We start from the raw sequence: 21,690 nt of genomic DNA, 5'->3' as shown, positions 1-21,690 counted from the left end.
GAGTTGCTCAGTCATCTGAAGCTGCCTTAGGAAGGGCGTACTCTCAGGCGAATCGGCTCTTTGCAGCGGCGGCCAACTCTGAAAAGTCTGGGCAGCTAGTCCTTGAGGAGGGATCTGGGTGATGCATCTGGTGAAGACACAGTCCCTCCCTCCGGCTATTTAGATCCGTTTGTCCCAATTTTAGGTCTCTCTGAGGACAAAGAAAAGGAAAATTAGCAGGACAAAGTGCAGGCCCTACTGTTGAAGTTGTTTTCTCTCATCTGTTATCCAGTCCAGATTCTCCTCACAGTCACCACCTCTGGGGGCATCGGTGGCTGTCTTGGTGGCATGACCTGGACCCTCATTCCTGAGCCCTCACGTGCCCTTCCCATTCCCGACTTGATCCCAAGAAGCGGCGGGTGGATCACCTGAATCCACTCTACTCCTCCCCGCTCCGTAGTGACAACAGCAGCCCTGCCTCTTCCGCGAGTGTCAACACCCTTAAAAAGACAGCGGCTCCTCTTCTGACCTCTGGGTCTCTGGGCAGAAGGAGCACGTTTCCCACGTCATATCTGTAGCTTATAATCAAGTATCAGACTTGCTCTGTCCTCTGTCAGTGAAGTCTGTCACCCTTGGGAGCCAAGCGTACAAAGTCGCTGGAGGGTCACTGCTAATGGTGGTGAGAGCATCCCTCGATCCGAACACTGGTACCGAGAACCAAGCATCCTTCCGCTTTGGGGGACACAGCACCACAGCCCTGCAGACAGGCAGCACGTCGCTACCCGGCCGCCGCTCGCTTGGGACCCTCCACCAACCGCGAGGGTCTCTGGGAATCGCAGTCCCTGCCGGCGAGGATTCTGGAGGCCAAAGCTGTCCCAAATCGGAGGTCTTGGACGGAAGTGCTGGAACCGCAGTCACTTCTGGGAATTGTAGTTGTCTGAGGGTGGGGCTTTTGGTTTCGGGAGGCAGAGGCCGCAGAGCGTTCTGGGAGCTGTGGTTGTCTGAGGACAATGCCCTTTGTCTGGAGGCCCCCCGGCCTCCGCCGCATGGCTTTCTGTAAGTTTTTTTGTGTGTGTGGGCGCTCCTTCCCCCCACCCCGCACGCTGAGGCCACTGTGTGTCCTGGGAAGTGTAGTCATCTGGGGGCCGGGGTCGCTGTCCCTGGTGCTGCGGGTTTAGGGGGTTTTCGGTGTGTGACGGAGAGCATTCCCCGCCCCCCACGTGCTGAGGCGCAGGTGGATCGGGAGCGCAGGGGTGCGAGGCCCTCCGCCTCCCCATCGCACTGTCTCTCGCGCCAGGGTCCTGCGGAGTTCTGGGAATTGTAGTGTGTGAGGAGAGACTTCCTCCCTCCGCTGAGTTCGCGGAGGACCCTGGGAAGTGTAGTTGTCTGAGGCACGTCCTGTCAGAGGCTGGCGCCGCAGGCGTGAGGACTTCTGGGAGTTGTAGTGTGCGAGGGGAAGCTTTCCTTCCACTGTTTGCTGAGGCCCAGGTGGTGAGTCGGTAAATGCAGTTCTCTGGGACCCGCTCTGTCTCTGGCGCCGTAGTCGTGGGGGGGGGGTTCTGGCAGTTGTAGTGTGGGACAGGACTCACACCGCTGAAGCCGCGGTGGATCCTGCGGCCTGGCCCCGGGGTTCGGTCCCTGAGACTCCGGAAGGCGCAGTTTTAGCGCCCGGACGCAGACCTGAGAGTCTGGGATTCTTGGGCCGGAGGTAGGTAAAGGCCCCCCAAACCCCCAGCCTGCCCAGGCATTCCCGCAGGCAAGCCCGGGCGATGACCGTCCGGAACTCGGAAAGCTTCGCGCACCCTGCCAGAACCGCAGAGGAAGCGCGCCGTCCTGTGACCCCATTAGAAGGGACGCTGAGCTCGCGGGCGGAAGGGAGCTCCCTCGGGCTCCCCGGGCCTGCTGGGTTCCCTGACCCCGTGTGCCGAGGGCGGAGGGTTGGGACCCGCTTCCTCGCGCACCGCCCGCGGGCCTGACGCTAACGGCTCCTTTCTTTCCCTGCAGCTCTCCCAGTCTACTCCGCCCTTTTCTCCTCGGCTTTGCAGTGAGCCATGTCTCAGGTGAGCCGGTGCTCCCTTTCTTCTAAATGAAGCTGTGATTTTCAGTCCCTAGGGACTTCCGCGGACGGCCCCGCGGAACCCCAGGACCCAGCTTGGCTCCTCCCCTTCGGGCGCCGTGCTTCTCAGGGTGTCAGCTGGCGGGAGGCTGTTCCGGTGTGGGCGGGGTTTCTGACCGGGCAGGTGTCTTTTAGCAGGTAGGGAGCCAGCTGTTCTCTTGCCTCCTCTTTCTCCCTTACTCGATTGAGAAGAACTTTAAATTTTGTCTCTTGGTTTAGCTACCCTTCATGCATTTACTTATCATATTTATATCAAGCATCTAGTTTCAGCACCTGTACCTGGTCTCAAAGGGCGATCCCTGGACCAGCAGTGTCAGCGTCACCTGAGAACTAATTAGAAATGCATGTGTTTTTTTTTAAGATTTTTATTTATTTACTCCTAGAGAGAGGGGGAGAGAGGGAGAGAAACACCACTGTGACACAGAAACACTGATGTGAGAGAGAAACATCAACGGGCCGCCCCTCATAGGCACCCGCCCCTCATCAGGCCCGCAACCCAGGCATGTGCCCACTGGGAACCAACCAGTGACCTATCACTTTGCAGGTCGACACCCAACCAACTGAGCCACACTGGCCGGGACTAGAAAGGCACGTTCGTGAGCCCTACCCTAGGCCTTCTAAAGCAGAAACTGGGAGTCCGGGTCAGCAGGTTGTGTTTTGACAGCCCCTCCAGGTGGTTCTAATGCATCACCCATTCTCAGTCTTGGGGATCCAGCAATGAGCAAAACAAAATCTCTGAACTCACGGAGCTCGTTTTTCAGACATGACATCAAGTTTATTTTAGAGCAAGGAATGCTGATTATTTTTGTTTTGGTTGTGGCTAAGTGCCTGGCTGGCAGTCATGCTTCTCAAACGTGGGTAATATTGGCAACCATTCCAAGTTAGTCCCTCTGTCTTATTTACTTATTTATTTATTAATTAATTAAAGATTTGATTTATTCATTTTTAGAGAGAGGGGAAGGGAAGGAGAAAGAGGGAGAGAAGCACCAATGTGGGGTTACCTCTCCCACTCCCCCTGCTGGGGACCTGGCCCACAACCCAGGCAGGTGCCCTGACTGGGAATCAAACCAGAGAGCCTTTGGGTCGCATCCAGTGCTCAATCCACTGAGCCACACCAGCCAGGGTTGTTTTTATTTTTAATTAATTTACTTTTAGACAGGGAAACATTGATGTGAGAGAGAAATGTCGATTGGTTGCTTCTCATATGTACCCTGAACTGGTGCATGAAACTGAACCCACAACCTAGATGTGTGCTCTTTCCGGAATCAAACCAGTGACCTTTAACTTTGTGGGATGATACCCAAGCAATTGAGCCACACCAGTCAGGGCTGCCCCTCTGTTTTGTGTGTATGCGTGTGTGGGGTTTTTTTTTAAAGGTTTATTTATTTTAAGAGAGGGGAAGGGAAGATGAAAGAGAGGGAAAGAAACATCCATGTGCTCCTCTGTTTTTAGATCCAGTTCTCAGTCCTACTTTTTGTCATACTTGTCTCCAAATCCAGAGCTCTCCAAGTTTTGCTCAGGAGTCCAAGTTCCGCCCATGTTACAAATCCCACTGTTTACTCTAGGAAACAGCTTTATTCTCTATCACTAAATAATCTTTATCACTTAAAAAAGTAACTTTGCCATACATTTTGGGCTGTTACTAGCTTGGGACCTTCTTTTTTTTTTTTTTAGAAAAAAGATTGTATTCACTTAATTTTAGAGAAAGGAAAAGGGAGGGAGAGAGAGAGGGAGAGAAACATCAATGTGTGGTTGCCTCTTGCACACCCCCAACTGGGGACCTGGCCCACAACCCAGGCATGTGCCCTAACTGGGAATCAAACCGGTGATCCTTCGGTTCACAGGACAGCACTCAATCCACTGAGCCACACCATCCAGGGCTAAAATTCCTTTTTATGTCTAACAGTTATGTGGATCACTCACCAGGTGCAAAACTAGGTGTTTATTGTTCCCTCTAACCTAAAGGGAAGAAGCATTAGGTTCCAGCATGGGAGGTATTACATTCCCTGCTCTGGAGGTCCTGCCTTCTACTGCTTATCTTCCTTGTTCTGTAACATTGCTAAAATTGCCTCTGAGTTTCATAGCTACGGGCCTGGTAGCTCAGTTGGTTAGAGTATTAACCCCATATATCAAGGTTGCAAATTTGATTTCCTAGTCAGGGCCTGTGCAAGAATCATCCAATGAATGCATAGGTAAGTGGAACAACAAATTGATGTTTCTCTCTCTCTCTCTCATTTCCTCTATCTCTCTAAAACAATTAAAAATTAAATTTCACAGCTATTTCTTCAGGAATGGGGACAACTATGATAAACCTGAGAATGCATACCACATTTCAAGGGTACGACTGCTATGGACTACAACTAATTGTTATCAAGAAGAAATTCTTGCCAAATCAAGGTGAAATACACTGGTATTAAGGACAATATCCATTGCCCATTAAACACAAAGGAATTGTCTTCACTATTCATAAAGTGCTGTAAAGCCTTAAGAATTTTTATAACCAAAGCCAGAAATCCATGTTCGCATATATAATTTTTTACCTTTCAAAAAATTGTAAATTATCTCAGGACAAATCACATATTTTTTCTCTCATTTTCTTTATTATACAGCAAAACAAAACAGCTCTACTCTTACTTATACTGTCAGTGATCACTCAGAATTTGGAAAACTCCCATTGCCATTACTTGTATGCACTTTCCGCCCGACAGTGGGATGCATTGCACTACTCATCAGGGCCTCGGGGAGCACTGGTGCTTGTTGCGCAGGTGCCTGTGTGTCATTTCAGGGGTCAGTGACGTTCAGAGACGTGGCCATAGACTTCTCCCAGGAGGAGTGGGAATGGCTTCAGCCTGCTCAACGGGACTTGTACAGACGTGTTATGCTGGAGAACTATGGTCACCTGGTCGCACTGGGTAAGTGTTCCTCCTCCTCCCCCCCGCACAAAGAAAGTGACCTTTAGTGTTACTCTCGTGAACCTTCTCTCCCCGCACAAAGAAAGTGACCTTTAGTGTTACTCTTGTGAATCTTTAAATAAATCTTTATTTATTAGCCTGAACATTCCCAATGGAGGTATGTCCCCCTTTTTTCCACTAGTTTTTAAGATGGGGATTATAATGCCACCTACTCTTTAGATACCCTTTATACTTACATCTGGCATTTCTTTTAATGGTCCCTCTTTCCTGAGGATTCAAGAAGTGATTTTGAATTTATTTCATTTCTTCAAGCAGGTCTTAACATGTCTAAGCCAGACGTGGTTTCCTTACTGGAGCAAGGGAAAGAGCCCTGGCTGGGGAAAGATGTGAGAACAGATTTCTTCTCAGGTGAGTGAGTTAGAAGTTGGTGGGGAAGTTTAAAAATAACAACACAACTAGTCAGTGAGAAAGCAATACTTTTTTATATGTTGGTTAGAAAGTTTTCCCTTATAGACACCAGATACAGAGATTGTGAAGTCTTGCCCACAGCTCCATAAGGGACCACTTACACCACTTACCAGCCTGCCTTCAGTTCTCGTTGTGGCCTTTCCCTCACTTCCTCAGAGATACACGTGTCCTCTCCTTCCATCGTTAGCTCTTCTGGTCTCTGAATTTCATTTCTTTTTGATTTCTCTTCTTTGTTCTTTTTTTTAAGGTGTATGTTTGTATGTATGTATGTATATATTTTTAGAGAGAAGGGAAGGGAGGGAGAAAGAGAGGAAGAGAAACATTAATATGCGAGAGATACATCAATTGGTTACCTAACTAGGGACTGGTCCGCAACCCAGGCACGTGCTCTGACTGGGAATTGAACCTGTAACCTTTTGGTTTGCAGCCCAGTGCTCAATTCACTGAGCCAGACCAGCCAGTTATATTGTGATTTGTTATATTGTGTTATATTGTGATTTGCTTCTCAAAATTAAGATTTATGTATTTTGCATATTGTTCTTACCGTTTGTTTCATTGTATAAGTAAGTATACCCCAATTTATCCATTCTATTATTGAGGGCTTCCTGGATTGTTTGCAGTTTAGGGCTGTTGTAAGCAATGTTGTGATCGTCCCTGTGTCCTGGTCCACAGTAGGCAGCACCTGCTGCCACAGGTGTCCTGGGGGATGTCTAGGACTGGAGCTGCTGGGTCAGAGGACAATGCAGCTCTTCCACATCATTAGATAATGTCCAAATATTTTCCAGAGTGCTTTGCACAGACATACACTCCACAAATATATTAAGTGGGTTCTTGTTTTAGTTTTGTTTTGGTAGTTTGGAACAGTGCATGGTAGTATTTCAACAATTCACTGAGCTTCTGACTTACAAAGATTTCTGGTACAATTCACTGATTTGACAACTGAGCAGTTCTTTTTTTTTGATAATTTTTTTATGTTTTTTAATTACAGTTGATATTTAATACTATTAGTTTCAGGTGTATAACCCAGTGATTACACATTTATACAACTTACAAAGTGATCACCTCAATAAATCTAGTATTATCTGACACCATGCTTAGTTATTGCAATATTATCACATTATTTATGTTGTACTCTGCATCCCCATGACTATTCTGTAACTACTGATTTGTGCTTCTTGATCCCTTCACCATTTTTAACCATTTTCTCAACTCCTCTCCCATCTGATAATTATCAAAATATTCTGTCTACGAGTTTGTTTCTATTTTGTTTTTTAGATTCCACATAGAAATAAAATCATGGCATTTGCCTTTTTCTGACTTACTTCACTCATCACAATACCCTCTAGCTCCATCCATGCTGTTGCCAGTGACAAAATTTCTTGTTCTTTTCTTTCTTTTTTTTTTAATGTTTGAGTCATATTTCATAGTATTTACTGGGTTCGACAAAAGTAGGTTTACAGTTGTGAATACATGAAACAACAGTTTATTCTTGTATTATTTTCTATACAAACAACTGTAGACCTACTTTTGCTTCATCTTATTCATACCACTTCTTTATCCACTGATTTATTGGTGGACACTTATGTTGCTTCCATATCTTGGCTATTGTAAATAATGCTGCAATGAGCATATGGATACATGTGGTTTTTCAATTTAGTGTTTTGAGTTTCTTTGGATAAATACTCATAATTAGAATTGCCGGGTCCTCCTTTGACTCTTACAGCCTTTGTCCTGCTTTTTATCCTCATTGGTCTGGGAAATCATACGACAAATAGTATGCAACTAGTTCCAAACTAGTTTTCTCAGCGAAGCTTTCCTTTATCTGTTGCAGTGGATTTTTATATCTTGTCCCTGATCTTTTATACACTTTTTTATTCTAAATACTTAACTTCCATTTCTTTTCTTTTTTTAAAGATTTTATTTATTGGGCCCTGGCTGGCGTAGCTCAGTGGATTGAGCACGGGCTGGGAACCAAAGTGTCCCAGGTTCGATTCCCAGCCAGGGTACATGCCTGGGTTGCAGGCCATAACCCCCAGCAACCGCACATTGATGTTTCTCTCTCTCTCTCTCTCTCTATCTCTATCTCTATCTCTATCTCCCTCCCTTCCCTCTCTAAAAATAAAAAAAATAAATAAAATTAAAAAAAAAACACCTGATTAAAAAAAGGGTTTATTTATTTATTTTTAGAGAAAGGGGAAGGAAGGGAGAAAGAGAGGGGGAGAAACATCAGTGTGTGGTTGCCCCTCGAGTGCCCCACACTGGGGACCTGGCCTGCAACCCAGGCATGTGTCCTGACTGGGAACCAAACTGGTGACCTTTTGGTTCTCAGGCCAGCACTCAATCCACTGAGCCATACCAGCCAGGGCTTAACTTTCGTTTCTTATGTCATTGTTTTCTTTTCTGTCTTCACCCTGTTTATATTCTTAGCTACTGAAGAGAATTATTCAGTTCATATCCCCAGCGCTCTTATAGAGGTACTCAGAATACATGGAACTGGTTTACAGAAGAGTTGTGAAAGTAATTTAAGACTTTCCCTTGTTGCAATGATCACTTTCTTAACAGCTAATTCATTGCTTTCCCTCTCTTTTTTCCTTTTTTTGTGCATACCATATATAGGTATATATCTTGGTTCATTGCTTAAACACATATTAAAGAAATATGAGGTCTCTCTACTTTTCTGTAGAAGCTTACAGTCAGTGATGATAACAGGCAGCATTCCCTCCAAAGAAAATGTCAAAGCATGTTTTAGAGGAAAATGGTTTTTTTAAGTGTAATAATTTTGGGAATAATTTTAAACTTCCATAAAAGTTTGAAGAATAGTACAGAGAATACCCATATGTTTATTTGCTAACATTTTGCCCCATTTTTAAGGATAATTTAGTACATGAGTTTTTCCAGAAACTTTTGCGCCTATGTTGTATACATCATGGACTTGCATGGACTTTTAACCCTACATATTTTATAAGACTAAGAATATGAGAGAATATGTATTTTTAGAGACCATCATGTTATTATAAAATTCTCTTCCCCCCAAATAATCGATTAAGTATCTGTTTAAAATTTAGCCTGAAGATAATCAGGGCCCGTGCTCATCTATCAGAAGCATCTGGTAGAAACACTGTTACAGCAAAGCTGAGCTTCAGATATCAATGTAAAAAGTAGAGGTAGAGTGAGTAACGTAGAAGGTGATATTCAGAGAAACTTTTTGTTATTTTATTTAGAATAAGCCACTGTTCCAAAGGCATTAGGTGAACAATCTGATATCTTTGTGGGACCCGAGGAGCACTTGCAGTTTATTAGCATAATGAAATTTTCATTTTCAGGTCATTCTGGCAGCAAATAAATGGATGTGAGGAAAACTAATAACCTGTCCTTCCCAATTACTTATCTTCTTCATATCCCTCACTTTCAGTTACCTTGATTTAATTTTTCCCCTTATTCAACTAAATCTCTCTTCTGTTTGATGTCTTCTGAATTACTGGGCTTAGACTGCTTAGATTTCAAAGTCACATATGACAAATATAAAAACATTTCATACTTAATTTTTTCGTTGAAAAAGGGAGGATGGCTTTTATTTCACTCAACAGAAAATAAGAAACATTGCTGTGTTTTTTGAGTTTCAGGGTCGAATGGTGTGATCAGAGAATTTTCTCCAAACAATGTTATATATGAAAATGATTCATCCCAGCATTTGATAAAGGAGAGGATTCTGAACTACAGCCCTGAACATTCCTGTTTTAAAGGAAGCTGGAAATGTGAGGACGTTACTGAGATGCTGCAAAGAAATCAGGGATGTATCAGGCAAGTGAGAGTTTCTCATCAAGAAGCCCTGTCTCAACATAGTGTCAATGCCGTGGAGAGGCCCTTTGGGTGCCACGAATGTGGGAAAACTTTCAGTCGGCGCTTTTCCCTGGTATTACATCAGAGAACTCACACTGGAGAGAAACCATATGTATGTAAGGAATGTGGCAAAACCTTTAGTCAGATCTCAAACCTGGTGAAGCATCAGATGATACATACTGGAAAGAAACCCCATGAGTGTAAAGACTGTCGTAAGACATTCAGTTACCTTTCATTCCTCATTGAACACCAGAGAACACATACTGGGGAGAAACCCTATGAATGTACTGAATGTGGAAAGGCTTTCAGTCGTGCCTCAAACCTCACTCGGCATCAGAGAATTCACATAGGGAAGAAACAGTATATGTGCAGGAAGTGTGGGAAAGCCTTTAGCAGTGGCTCAGAACTCATTCGTCACCAGATCACGCACACCAGTGAGAAACCGTACGAATGCATTGAATGTGGGAAGGCGTTCCGCCGCTCTTCACACCTTACTCGACATCAGAGCATTCACACCACCAAAACCCCCTATGAATGTAACGACTGTAGGAAAGCCTTCCGTTGCCACTCCTTCCTCATTAAACATCAGAGAATTCACGCTGGAGAAAAGCTCTACGAGTGCCATGAGTGTGGTAAAGTTTTCACATGGCATGCATCCCTTATACAGCACAGGAAAATCCACACTGGAGAAAAACCCTACGCATGTACTGACTGTGAGAAAACCTTTAGTCGGAGCTTTTCCCTCATCCTACATCAGATAACTCATACCGGGGAGAAGCCCTATGTATGTAAGATATGCAACAAATCCTTCAGCTGGAGTTCAAACCTTGCGAAACATCAGAGAACACACACTCTAGAGAACCCCTATGAATATGAAAATTCATTTAATTACCACTCATTCCTTACTGAACACCAGGGAATTCACACTGTTGAGAAAACCTAAAAATGTACAGATTTGAAAACATAGCAGCTAATGCCTTACTTTGACTTGAGAGCCTTAAGTGAATGTGTTGAAATTGAAGACATTGACCCATACCTGGAGAAAGACCCCAGAAATATATGGGAAAGCCATTAAAGCTGCTTTTCTTTTTGTAATATCAGAAAATGCAGTCAGTATGGAGGGGACTCCTCATCTGGTAGGATTCCCTTACTCTACGTTTACTAGTTCCCACCAGGAAAGGGATGCAAGTCCAGTGCATGTGAGAAAGCTGCCCCTCGGAGATTAGCTCTCATTCTGCATCTGTCAGCTCACGCACGGATGAATGCATGGGTAAGGGTGCACTTTTCCCAGGCCATCAGAAAATTTATACTGAAGTAAAGTCATACATACAAACACCGTGATTTGAGAATGCCTTCATGTACCCTGCACTATTTATAAAATTATAAAGGTCTTTTAAGGAGAAAAAGCAACCCTCTACATGAACTGAATATAGATTGACTTTCTGCAGTATCTTAAATCTGTAGAATTATACTGAGGAAAACATGCCATTGTAATGGGTGTGGGAAAATCTTAGCGTTCTGAGAAGTCATACTGGAGGGAATTAATGTAGGAATTTTTTTCTTTACAGGGGGAATGTTTTGGTCTTTTTCTAAAAAAGCAGGCATATTCAGAAAAGACCTGTACATACACGTTTTGATTTATAGTTAATATGGTACTTGCTGAGACTTTCCTCCCACAGCATACATGACTCTGAAAATGCAACTGTCACGATGTCGACATGAACAAGAGTAGTGTGCTTTCCTGGAAACATTATACAAACATAATTATAGAAACATTTTTGGTGTCTTACGGTTTTAACTAAGCTAGTGTTTGGATTTAAGGTTATACTAACGCACATTTATCCTTGAATCTGACTAGACAGCTCTTAGTCAGAAATCAATGTCAATGAGGCATATTACGGGGAAATGCCAGCGTAGTTTTCCTCTTTTGTTGCATTTACAGTAAGAACATTTATTTTGTAAAACCATACTTGTCTAAATAAATTCTGTTGTGTTCACTTTCAATGTACACCTTGACCATTTTTTAATGTCCCGGGTAAAAGTTTATCTTCTCTGAAGCAACTGATTGCCTCTTATAAGAACTTGCCCCGAATCTAGTGTTTGTAATATGCAATTTAGTACTTGACTAAGTGCTTCATTTGTTTTTTCCATATATACGTAAACCTTACCCAAAATGAGAGGCTAGCATTTTCTTTTGTGACAACAGTACAGCTGCTGCTTAGTAATTACTTTTCTAGAATTACCCAGTGAGTCATTCTGTTGTGTAAACCCTCCCTTTCCCTAGTGCTGCCAGCATTGTTCCTTTCCCCAGCACCATGGGCCCCGTGGGGGATGGGGAGGTCTCAGTGAACAAGAATGTATTTGTCATTTCAAAGGTTTGTAGCATTCAGAGGTGTAGCCGTAGACTGCTCTAAGGAGGAATGGGGCTGACTGCACCTTGCCCAAAATAATTGATATTGGGATGTAATGACGGAGAACTATGTGAAGCTTGTCTGAGGAGGTTACTATTCCTCCAAATTAACTGAATTTAGGTATCTTTGGTATCTCCCTAGGAAATATTGTGAGCAGCGGGTGGGCTCTGAGTTGCCTGGCTGAATTCCTATTCCATGTCCTTGAGGAAATGATTGCAAATGGGTACCAGTGGGAAGTGGATACATTTTCCTCCTGCTGTTCTTAAAATAGCTTTTCCTCCGTTTACTGAGATTGGGTCTGGAGCTGAGGAAAACTATAATATTTTGAAGTATCTATTTTCTCTCTCTTGTAAGCAGGACTTTCTATTTCTAAACCCAATGTGACCTCCTTATTGGAGCAAGGGAGAGAGTGATGGAGAAAAATGTGACAAGAGGACTATGACCAGGTAAGTGAGGGGCAACCAGGCAGGAAGTGCCTTTACAGGAAGTTCGGCACACAGATACAGTATCTGAATCATTTTATCAGAAATAAAAACTTTCTCCTCCTTCATGTAACATCATTCAAAACTACGTAACTCATCTAAAAAGTCCTCTAATTTATTTGTGCTAAGATATTTCAAAAAATAAGAACTGTTATTCTAAAAAGCAAAAACAGATAATTCCTAGGTTATACAGGAAGAGATGTCAAACACTCGCTACTGAAAAAAGAAAATGAATACTTCGTGGATGTTTTTGGTGATACGGTATGCTTTGTCACTGCAAGAAGGTGCTGGCAAGGTTCATAATTGCTTTCTTTCACTCAATTTTAGCATATAAATCTGTTACATCTTCCCATTTTAACCATATCATTTGTTACAAGCTGTGGCACTTTCCAGAGGTAGACAATAAAATGTTGCCAGTTTTTTCAAGATGCAATTCAGTAACAATAGCAAGACACAGTAAGATATAAAAGCAAACAGCAGGAGAAAAGTATATGCTGTTGCACTTTAAATTACTTGTATAAAATTTCAGGCCAATTTGTATTGTATTGTTGAGACAAAGAAACAGTGGCAGTATATAGTGTGACCATCTCCATACATGTGAAGGGGTAAACATCCAGTTTGAACGTTTTGATCTATGTAGTGTAAGTTTATTTCAGACACAATTTTCATAGGTTTGCATACTCAAGATGTGTGAGATTTATAGGAAACATACTCAGGAATGCAGCTACAGTATTTTCATACTCTGTTGTCATGGTTACTCAATTACCCATACATTGTAAAACCATCACACTCCCAATGAACATCTCTGTCCTTTACAGAGGAGCGCATTAGGTAACCTTCCACACAGCACAGGGTACCTGTACCGGAATGTGACTCCTTATGTAACAATTTCCGTGTGAAACCTTCTGAATTAGCATTTGCCTTTAGAGTAATTCTCTTGTGTACAATCAAAGTGTACAGCTGAGTGAGTGTCATCTTTGGCACACTGCTAGATGCAGCTGTCACGTACTGCATGTCAGATACAGTTACAACTGTTTTTTACTATGACCCCTTCAACTGAATGCAATGTTACTATGAGACTGTTTAACTGCTATTTATAATATCTTCAGAAAGTCTGCTTCAAGACAGGATGCAGTATTGTGCCAGCAACCAGGTAAAGCAGATAAATTACAAAATCATTTTTAATTTTTTGTTTATTTTTATTGTTGACACTATTACAGATGTCCCCGTGTCCCCCGCCCATTGCCCACTCCACCTGGCCTCTCATCACCACACTGTTGTCCATGTCCATGGGTCGTGTGTAAATGTTCTTTGACCAATCTCTTCACCTTCTCCCATCCAGTCCCCCTTCCCTCTCTCACAGCTGTCGGTCTGTTCCGTGTGTCCATGCTTCTGTTTCTGTTTTGTCAATTTATTTTACTCATTAGATTCTACATATAAAGGAGATCATGTTATTTGTCTTTCTCTGGCTTATTTCATTTAGCATAATCTCCAAAAATCATTCTGAAAGGCATTGTGGAGCTGTGGAAGCAGAGGACTAGATGAACCAAAATGCTATAGAGGGACAATGCCTCTGAGGTAACTTGATGATCACAGGCTATCTGGCCCTTGTAAGCATTTCCTGTTTTCAGTGTGGGCCTGGGGGAAAATCACACGAGTTTTAGGGGATCACTGGTGGCAGATTAGAAACACGAGCAGCCTCATGCACAGCTGGTTCTTTCACATGGGACATTGCTGAGTTTCAGGGCTGTGCAGGCGGCTAGGGCGTTGGAGTCAAAGCTTTTGCAAGGAAGAGTGAGATGTCTACGGTGTCCGTAGTGCTTAGGAATGACAAACCCACCAGGGAAGGGCAGCTGCCTAAAGTACACGGTCAGCTTCTTCCTCAGCCATTGGTCAGAATTTGAAGCTGCTGGGGCAGGAGGTCAGGGAGACTAACCTCACACAGTCCTCGGATTTAAAAGCCCAGGAGAGTCATATCCGGAATACAAAGCTAAATAGAGGAAACATTTCAACCCAGCTCTGACGCAGCTCAGTCTGTGGTTGGACTGAAGTATTAGCCCCTCCAACCATCAGGGAGAAACTCCGTGGCAGAAGGTGACGTAACCTGGAGCCACTGTGCTTCTCTTGAACACAATGTCTGGAATACAATGTGCATTTCTCACATTACAAGTGAGTTTAAGTCATGACATACATTATTTGAGAATCTCCTGTTTGTGTTTAAAATGTCTCAATTTATGTATTGTCTTAAAAGAACTCTGTATGCTGAGGAAATGAGACACAGCCAGTGTGATCTTTTAAAAACAATTTTTCTCTTATGAAAGATTATTGAAGACCTTCTAATAGCTCTTCAAATAAAAAAAATAAATAAACTGTACCATAGCTGGTAAGGTCTTTTATGATGTGGCCTACTTTCCAACCTGGTTTCATATACTCTTCTTGCCCCCTTGCCCAGTTTTCAGTTGCTGGCTTTTCTTTTTTAGAAAAAATACGCCAAAGTCTGAGTGATAACTTCTGCTCTTGCAGAATACTACTTAAATCTTGTACCTCCCCCACTCCCCCATGGAGTCTAAAAGGAGCCCCGTGCCCTTTAACAGTACTTTCAAAAAGCTTGCCTTTAAAATGTTGAAGATAGAACACGTGGTTTTAAAAACGTAAAAAAAAAGAAACTTAAATTTATAAAAGGGACAGAATCTATATACCCAACAACAGTCTAAACAAATCTATTTACAACTTTGAAGACATTAAAAACAATGCTTTTGATAATTAAGACATCATGATGGAATTGTCTTTAAAAATATTTTAAAAATGTATATTATCAATTTAGTTATCAATTTTTATATATATCCTTCCAGGATATCTTCAGCTCATACAAATATACACTAACAATGTATATTTTATTTATTTATTTGTGTTTAAAGATTTCATTTAGTTTTAGAGAGGGGAAGGAAGCGAGAAAGAGAGGGAAACATTGATCTATGAGAGATACATCGACTATTGCCTCTAGCAGGTCCCTGATCCCAGACCTGGCTGACAACCCAGGCATGTGCCCTGACCAGGAATTGAACTGGCGACCCTTTTGTTTGCAGGCTGGTGCTCAATCCACTGAGCCACCGCAGCCATGGCAGGCAGTGCATATTTTAATAAAAACATGGTCATACTTCAGTAATTTGTAATTGTACTTAAAAAGCATAATATATTAAATACATCCCACATATCTATAAATATATAACTACACTTTTTAAAAGATTGTATTTTATTTCTAGAGAGACAAGGAGGGGGAATGAGAGGGAGAGAAACATTGATGTAAGAGAAAAAACAGCAGTTGGTTGCCTCTCTTATGTGCCCTGACTAGGGACTGAACCTGTAACCTGGGCATGTGCCCTGATGGAATTGAACTGGCAGTCTTTCAGCTGGTGGGACAGTGCCCAACCAACTGAGCCACACTGGTTTTAATGACTGGTTTTTAACTACATTTTTAATAACTGCATTATATTCCACTTTATGATTAGCTATTATTGGGAATTTTCTAGTTTTTCACTCGAGCATGAAACTGAGATAACTGCTGTTACTTAAACATGCATGCATTAAGAATTTTTTGTTTTATTTTATAAAAGCTCAGAAAATAAATATTTTGGATACATACTGCTTACCTGTCAACCTGAAAAAGTTGTATTTATGCTTCCATCAGTAGCCTAAAGGAGAACACTGCCCCCTCACCAATACCAGGTCATTTTACTCCTTTGAAGATAATGCACAACATAGCAGCATATGAACACTGGCCGTACAAAGCAAACTATATGAGCTTGTAACGGGGGAAAGGAAGAGAGGGAATGAGGGAGAGAATAGTAAACATGACACTGCAGTCCTCTCGACAGTCTTAGTTTCTGTGTGCCTGTCACGGCGGGATATCTTACTACGCCAAGTGTGACTCTAATGCTTAAGAAAAAGAAATTTTGATTCTGTGCAATTTTGCCTTATTTTAAGTTAAGCTACCACAGAAATACTAAGTAAAAAAGTTTTGAAAAACCTTAAATGTTTAAGTGAATTCCTACTATGGGCTAAATACTAGGAGTAAACAGTGAACAACGTTGACAAAGTTCCCACCGTACCAAAGCTCCCATTTGTGAGGGGAAGATACATAATTAGACAACACTGTGAGAGTGTGAACAGTTTTGTTAGGAGAATTATAGGATAATTCATCGTAAAGGATGGCCAGGTCAGGGTCCAGAGTCACAAGATGCAAGGGATATGGCCCGAAAAGACAGGTGACAATTTGAGCATGAAAGGTCAAAGGTGGGAGGATTTCAAAGAATAACGTAAGAGATTAGTGCCTTAGGTGGATCACCCTGGGAGCAGTGTTACGAACACATGAGAGGAAAGCAAGAACTGTAAACAACACTGTTCCCTGCAGCATTGCTTGTTAGGAAGCTCCTGGAGGGGAACTGGATTAACTACAGTATGATATATCCATATAATCAAATACTACATGGCTATTAAGAATGAAATAGAACTATATGTGCTGGCAGATAGGTTTTAAAAGATAAGGAATGAAAGGTGTGACAATTTTTATAAAATGATATATTTGCATATGCATAGAATACCGTCTATAACAATTTTTATAAGACCACATACTTCTATGTACATGGAACAGTCTGAGAATGCACAGTCATCTACAACGTTAACATTCAAAGGCAGTAGAAGCTGGGGACTTCCCCTTCTACTGTGCATACATAGCACAGGTGGTTTTACATTTATCTCATATGCATGTATTCGTTTCATAATTAAGAAACACCAAGAATAAAATAAATATAAGAATAAAAATAAAAATAGTGAAAGGATACTGTGGAAGCTGCATAGAAAACATACTGGAACAAAGTAAGATCAAATCAGAGAAGCCAGCGATGCCGCGGTTCCAGTAACGTCCAATGTGCTGGGTGAGACTGAGCCCGAATCTGCAGGTGCTGGCCTGCCGAGATTTTGCAGGATTTTGAGTACCACTTAAGATAATCTCACACAAGTACTATATTTGTACATCGGACATAAAATATTCAACTCTACATGCCCATGGATCTACAGTCTTTTATTTATTTAAAGATTTTATTTGTTTTTAGAGAGAGGGGAAGGGAAGGAGAAAGAGAGGATGAAACATCAATGTGTAGTTGCCTCTCACACCTCCCTCCTGGGGACCTGGCCCGCAACCCAGACATGTGCCCTGATCAGGAATTGAACCGGTGATGCTTTGGTTTGCAGGCCCACGCTCAATCCACTGAGCTACACCAGCCAGGGCTGCAGTCTTTTAGTTTTTAATAACTTTACTGTATCTCATATACTGCTATGAAGAGAATCAACAAGCTTATTTTTCCCACCTAAAAAGATGTCCAGATATACCAGTGCAGTGCTGGTGCAACTGTTTAAAGATGTCTGTGAGGAACCAGTGTTTTTATTCTACTCCACCCATGAGCCATAGTTGTCATCCTCAGGCACAACCTGGTTCCTTCCGCTCTAGGAATGGAAAATTGAAAGGGAGAGGAATGGGGAACACAAAAAGGCAAAGTAAAAACAGACAGGTCTGTCACTAATGACACTGTCTATTTTGGATTAATCGGGAATGAGGGATATGGCTACACTTGGCTGTAAGGAGGCTGAGAAGTTGTGTAACTGGGCATACTGGTCCTATGAGCCAAAACAGGGTCATCAGGATGGAAGTATGGCCTTGCTCACCTGGCTACAGCAGATCTGCCACAGCAGGGTAGAAAGCAACTCTGAAGAAAATACTAATAAAGTACTGTAGTCCAGATATTCTAAACGTAATGCACTCAATTTAGAAATCAATGAGAAGGTAACTGAAAACCTTATGTCACATATTATAAAATCATAATTCTAAACAGCTATGGATCAAAAAGTCATAATAAATATTAGACAAGTAGAATTAAGAGAATAAATTAGCGTACACCAATATGTGTTATGTAGATAAAAGAGGTTTTAAATGACTACATATGTAGCTTTAAATGCTTATTTTAGAGAACAAAGACTGAAATAGTGAAACTGTAGTCCACCTTAAGACGATGAAAAAGGTCACTCCACATCCCAAACACTTACAGGGATTCTCTCCTAGTGTGAATTTTCTTGTGTATGATAAGTGAAGAATTCTGACTGAATGCTTTGCCACACTGAATACATCCATAGGGTTTCTCTCCTGTGTGAGTTCTCACATGTCTCCTAAGGGAAGAGGAAACAGTGAAGGTTTTCCTGCATTCCTGACATTCATAGGGTTTTTCCCCAGTGTGAGTTCTCACATGCATTCTAAGGGATGAGAGACCACTAAAAACTTTCCCGCAGTCTTTGCACTCATAAAGATTTTCTCCGGTGTGTATCTTTTTGTGAACTGTAAGGTGAGAACTCGTGTTGAAGGCTTTTCCACAGTCACTGCACTTGTAGAGTTTCACCCCCGTGTGTATTCTCTTGTGCACTATAAGGTAAGAACTTGTTCCAAAAGACTTTCCACAATGATTACACTCATAAGGTTTCTCTCCAGTGTGAGTTCTCACGTGGGCCTTAAGAGATGTTTTTTGACTGAAAGCTTTCCCACATTGATGACACTCATAGGGTTTCTCACCAGTATGAGTTCGTACGTGTCTCTTTAGGGTTGAGGAATCAGTGAAGTCTTTTCCACATTCTTTACATTCATACTGTTTCTCGCCCATGTGACTTCTTTTGTGCAAAATAAGATTAGAAATCCTTTTGAAGGGTTTTCCACACTGACTACATTCATATTTCTCTCCAGTAGGAGGTTGCTCCTTTTGCTCACAGGGTGAATGATGACTAAAAGTTTTGTTTTTATTACATTCATAGGAATTTTCCACCATATCAAAATTATTTTGTATAGGAAGCATATTATGTTTGAAATGTACACCATGTTCAGAGCACATGCACTCTTTTTGTGCTGTTTGGGCTCTTTCAAGATGCCATCTATCATATTCATGACTCTCACAGAATGTCTCACTCACAGAGTTTTTCTCATTACTGTTTAGGATTGACTTATGCTTCAAACTCTCAATAGTTAAGTAACATTTATGGCAATGTTTACTGATGGAAACTCTGTTTGAAAAAGCAAGTTTTGATCTAAGTTTAGAGTTTTCTTCTAATTCATGGTAGTCACAGAATCTCTCCTGATTCGCTGTTTTCTTCTGGGTAAATGTCATTTGCTTCAAATTACCCTCTGGGATCTTGTGCTGTTTTCTGGTCTTATGGCATTCCCAGTCTTGTATTAATGTGGAAGACCAATCATCCATTGTGAATCTTACCATTTTACCACTGGATCTTTCTCCCCCCAAAGCATTCTGCTTTAGAGTTGACTCTTCGGTTGTAATTTGAATCTCCCAATTTAGATAGGTGCCTTTGGGTATTCTCCTTTTCATAGTTCTTGTCTCTTCCTGACCCAACTGGGAGGTCACAGAAGGCTTGCATAATTGATATGCCACTGAAGTGAGATTCATGTAGTTTTCCAACATGACATCTCTGTACATACTTCTCTGAGCGGAGTCTAGCATCATCCACTCCTCCTGTGTGAACTCCATAGCCACATCTTTGAAGGTCACTGGTGCCTGTACCCAGGCTGCTGGAAATCCAGCCACCATCCTTTCTTCCTCAGTATTTCTCACATAGAAACAGGCAGAGTCCTGCCCTGGCCAGCGTGGATCAGTTGGGTGGAACGTCCTCCCATAACTGAAGGGTTGTAGGTTCGATTCCTGGTCAGGACACATACCTGGGTTGTGGGTTCAATCTCTCATCCAGTGTGTGGGGGAGGCAACCAATAGATGTTCCTTTCAGGCATCAATGTTTCCTTTTCCCCTTTTCTTCCTCTCTCTCTAGAAACAATGAAAAAAAAAAAGGTCCCCATGTGAGGATAAAAATATTTAAAAAAAGAAACAGGCAGAGTCCTGTGTAGTCAGAACTCATGTGGGGGTAGGTCAACAGAGAGATCAGGATTACTTCTTCTCTTGTTTCTCTGGTCCAGTCAAGGCAATGATGCATTTCACTAAGCATCTTCCCTGTAGGTAAAGAGGCAGGTTCAGTTAAAAGAAGAAACGTGGAAATAGGTACCCACTGGAGGCAAAGGAAAAAAAAAGTCCTCCCCCTGCTTCCCACGAAGGTCTGACCAGCTCAAATCTTTACTGGACTGTACTGACGTAATCTAGTTATCCTTGGCCACCTTCCAAAACTGTCATCTTGGTTATTTATACTGGCTTGCCCTGCAGACTACTTCTCAGTCCAGGGTGGAAGAAGCATGCATTATTAAAAAAATCAAAGCTGAACAGAACCAGTCAAAAAAAGACATGGTTATTTAACTAAATTTCATGCATACTTTGCTACTTTTTAAGCTATTTTGTTAATGGAAAAATAATTTCCCTGCTTAGAAGAACAGTTTTAGTTAAATTTGTGTATTCTATGTATAACCTGGTTCACTGAATAACCTCACATATGATTAACAGGACTGATGATATGGCTGATACTTTGCCTGAATTTTATTGGAGTTGTGAAAGGTAGATATGTGAGTTTGAAACAAATGTTCATTTGATTATGTACCTTCATATAATCTCTCCAAAGTCCATATCTCCTCATGAGAAATTAGGCTATCTAAAACTTGAACGGCACGAACAAAAAGGCATGAACTATGTTCCAAGCTTTAGGAGTAAGTGCTTAACAATATTAGATGGCACCTGAACAACAATAAAAAAGTAAAATTCAACAAAGCTAAAATAAATATTAGAAGGTATAGAACTTTCCTGAACAATTTTTATAATAGCTTTAACATAAAAAAACAAAACAACAGTGTGTATACAAAAGGCTAATGAATGCTTGGAGACTTTAAGGATCATAGCAAATCATCCAATAATTTGTTATGCTAGTATCTATACAGGTCTCGCCTTTTTTTTTTTAGAATTTTTTCACTTATTTTTAGAGAGAGGGGAAGGGAAGGAGAAAGAGAGGGAGAGAAACATCCATGTGTGGTTACCTCTTGTACATGCCCCACTGAGGACCTGGCCTGCAACCCAGGCATGTGCCCTGACAGGGAATGAAACCAGCAACGCTTTGGTTCTCAGGCTAGCACTCAATCCACTGAGTTACACCAGCCAGGGCAGGTCTCACTTTTTGAAGATGAGATGATAACCTTCAAATGCGAGCCTCCTACCTCAGCATTATATTTCAATAGAGTTCAGTTTTAGTGGACAAAATTATGTCATTGGCATTTTAGACAGGTAGGTGTTATGTCCCTAAACCAGAAACATATTTGTTACTTTAGTGTATATCCTATAGAAATAGATTTGTCTGAACTAGAATTATAATCCTGGAGAAAAAGTTTCCAGGAAACAAGAGATCCAACACAAATGAGGGAATGGATGAGAGTAAAGGGAAGTCTCAGTATGCCAGGGAGCTGCACGGTAAAGAATAACCTGTAAACCCTGGCTGGTGTGGCTCAG

The 21,690-nt window shown here is 41.9% G+C and overlaps 2 protein-coding genes across 7 annotated transcripts; one reads left to right on the top strand and one right to left on the bottom strand.

Annotated features, from left to right (window-relative positions):
• Positions 1 to 1,335: 1,335 nt before the first annotated feature.
• Positions 1,336 to 11,323, top strand: ZNF140 (zinc finger protein 140). 6 transcript variants are annotated; one of them, XM_036013935.1, is made up of 6 exons: positions 1,336 to 1,687; positions 1,984 to 2,039; positions 4,373 to 4,492; positions 4,881 to 5,007; positions 5,320 to 5,415; positions 9,093 to 11,323. In XM_036013935.1, the coding sequence occupies exons 4-6, from the start codon at positions 4,974 to 4,976 to the stop codon at positions 10,256 to 10,258; spliced, it is 1,296 nt and encodes a 431-aa protein (XP_035869828.1). In that variant the 5' UTR covers positions 1,336 to 1,687; positions 1,984 to 2,039; positions 4,373 to 4,492; positions 4,881 to 4,973; the 3' UTR covers positions 10,259 to 11,323. The 6 variants fall into 6 exon arrangements, with proteins under 6 accessions (XP_035869828.1, XP_035869825.1, XP_035869829.1 ...); XM_036013932.1 differs by lacking the exon at positions 4,373 to 4,492; XM_036013933.1 differs by lacking the exon at positions 4,373 to 4,492 and having other exon boundaries at positions 1,337 to 1,687; positions 5,323 to 5,415.
• A 6,264-nt stretch (positions 11,324 to 17,587) lies between these two features.
• ZNF891 (zinc finger protein 891) lies at positions 17,588 to 19,991 on the bottom strand. Its single transcript, XM_036013931.1, has one exon. It carries the CDS (start codon positions 19,969 to 19,971, stop codon positions 18,304 to 18,306), a length of 1,668 nt encoding a protein of 555 aa, XP_035869824.1. The 5' UTR covers positions 19,972 to 19,991; the 3' UTR covers positions 17,588 to 18,303.
• Between the last annotated feature and the right edge of the window lie 1,699 nt (positions 19,992 to 21,690).

Source organism: Phyllostomus discolor, chromosome 13 (genome assembly GCF_004126475.2).
Source record: "Phyllostomus discolor isolate MPI-MPIP mPhyDis1 chromosome 13, mPhyDis1.pri.v3, whole genome shotgun sequence".
NCBI classification, from domain to species: Eukaryota; Metazoa; Chordata; class Mammalia; order Chiroptera; family Phyllostomidae; genus Phyllostomus; species Phyllostomus discolor.
Note: the sequence above shows the minus strand (reverse complement) of the source record. Positions and strands in the feature narration are given on the sequence as shown.

What these genes read in the sequence shown, in the direction of transcription:
- ZNF891 (XM_036013931.1), bottom strand. Translation starts at nt 19,971, where the DNA reads ATGTGTCCTGACCAGGAATCGAACCTACAACCCTTCAGTTATGGGAGG.
- ZNF140 (XM_036013932.1), top strand. An exon ending in TGGTCACCTGGTCGCACTGG is followed by an intron (nt 5,008 to 5,319) that starts GTAAGTGTTCCT and finishes CATTTCTTCAAG; the next exon opens with CAGGTCTTAACATGTCTAAG. An exon ending in GAGAACAGATTTCTTCTCAG is followed by an intron (nt 5,416 to 9,092) that starts GTGAGTGAGTTA and finishes GTGTTTTTTGAG; the next exon opens with TTTCAGGGTCGAATGGTGTG.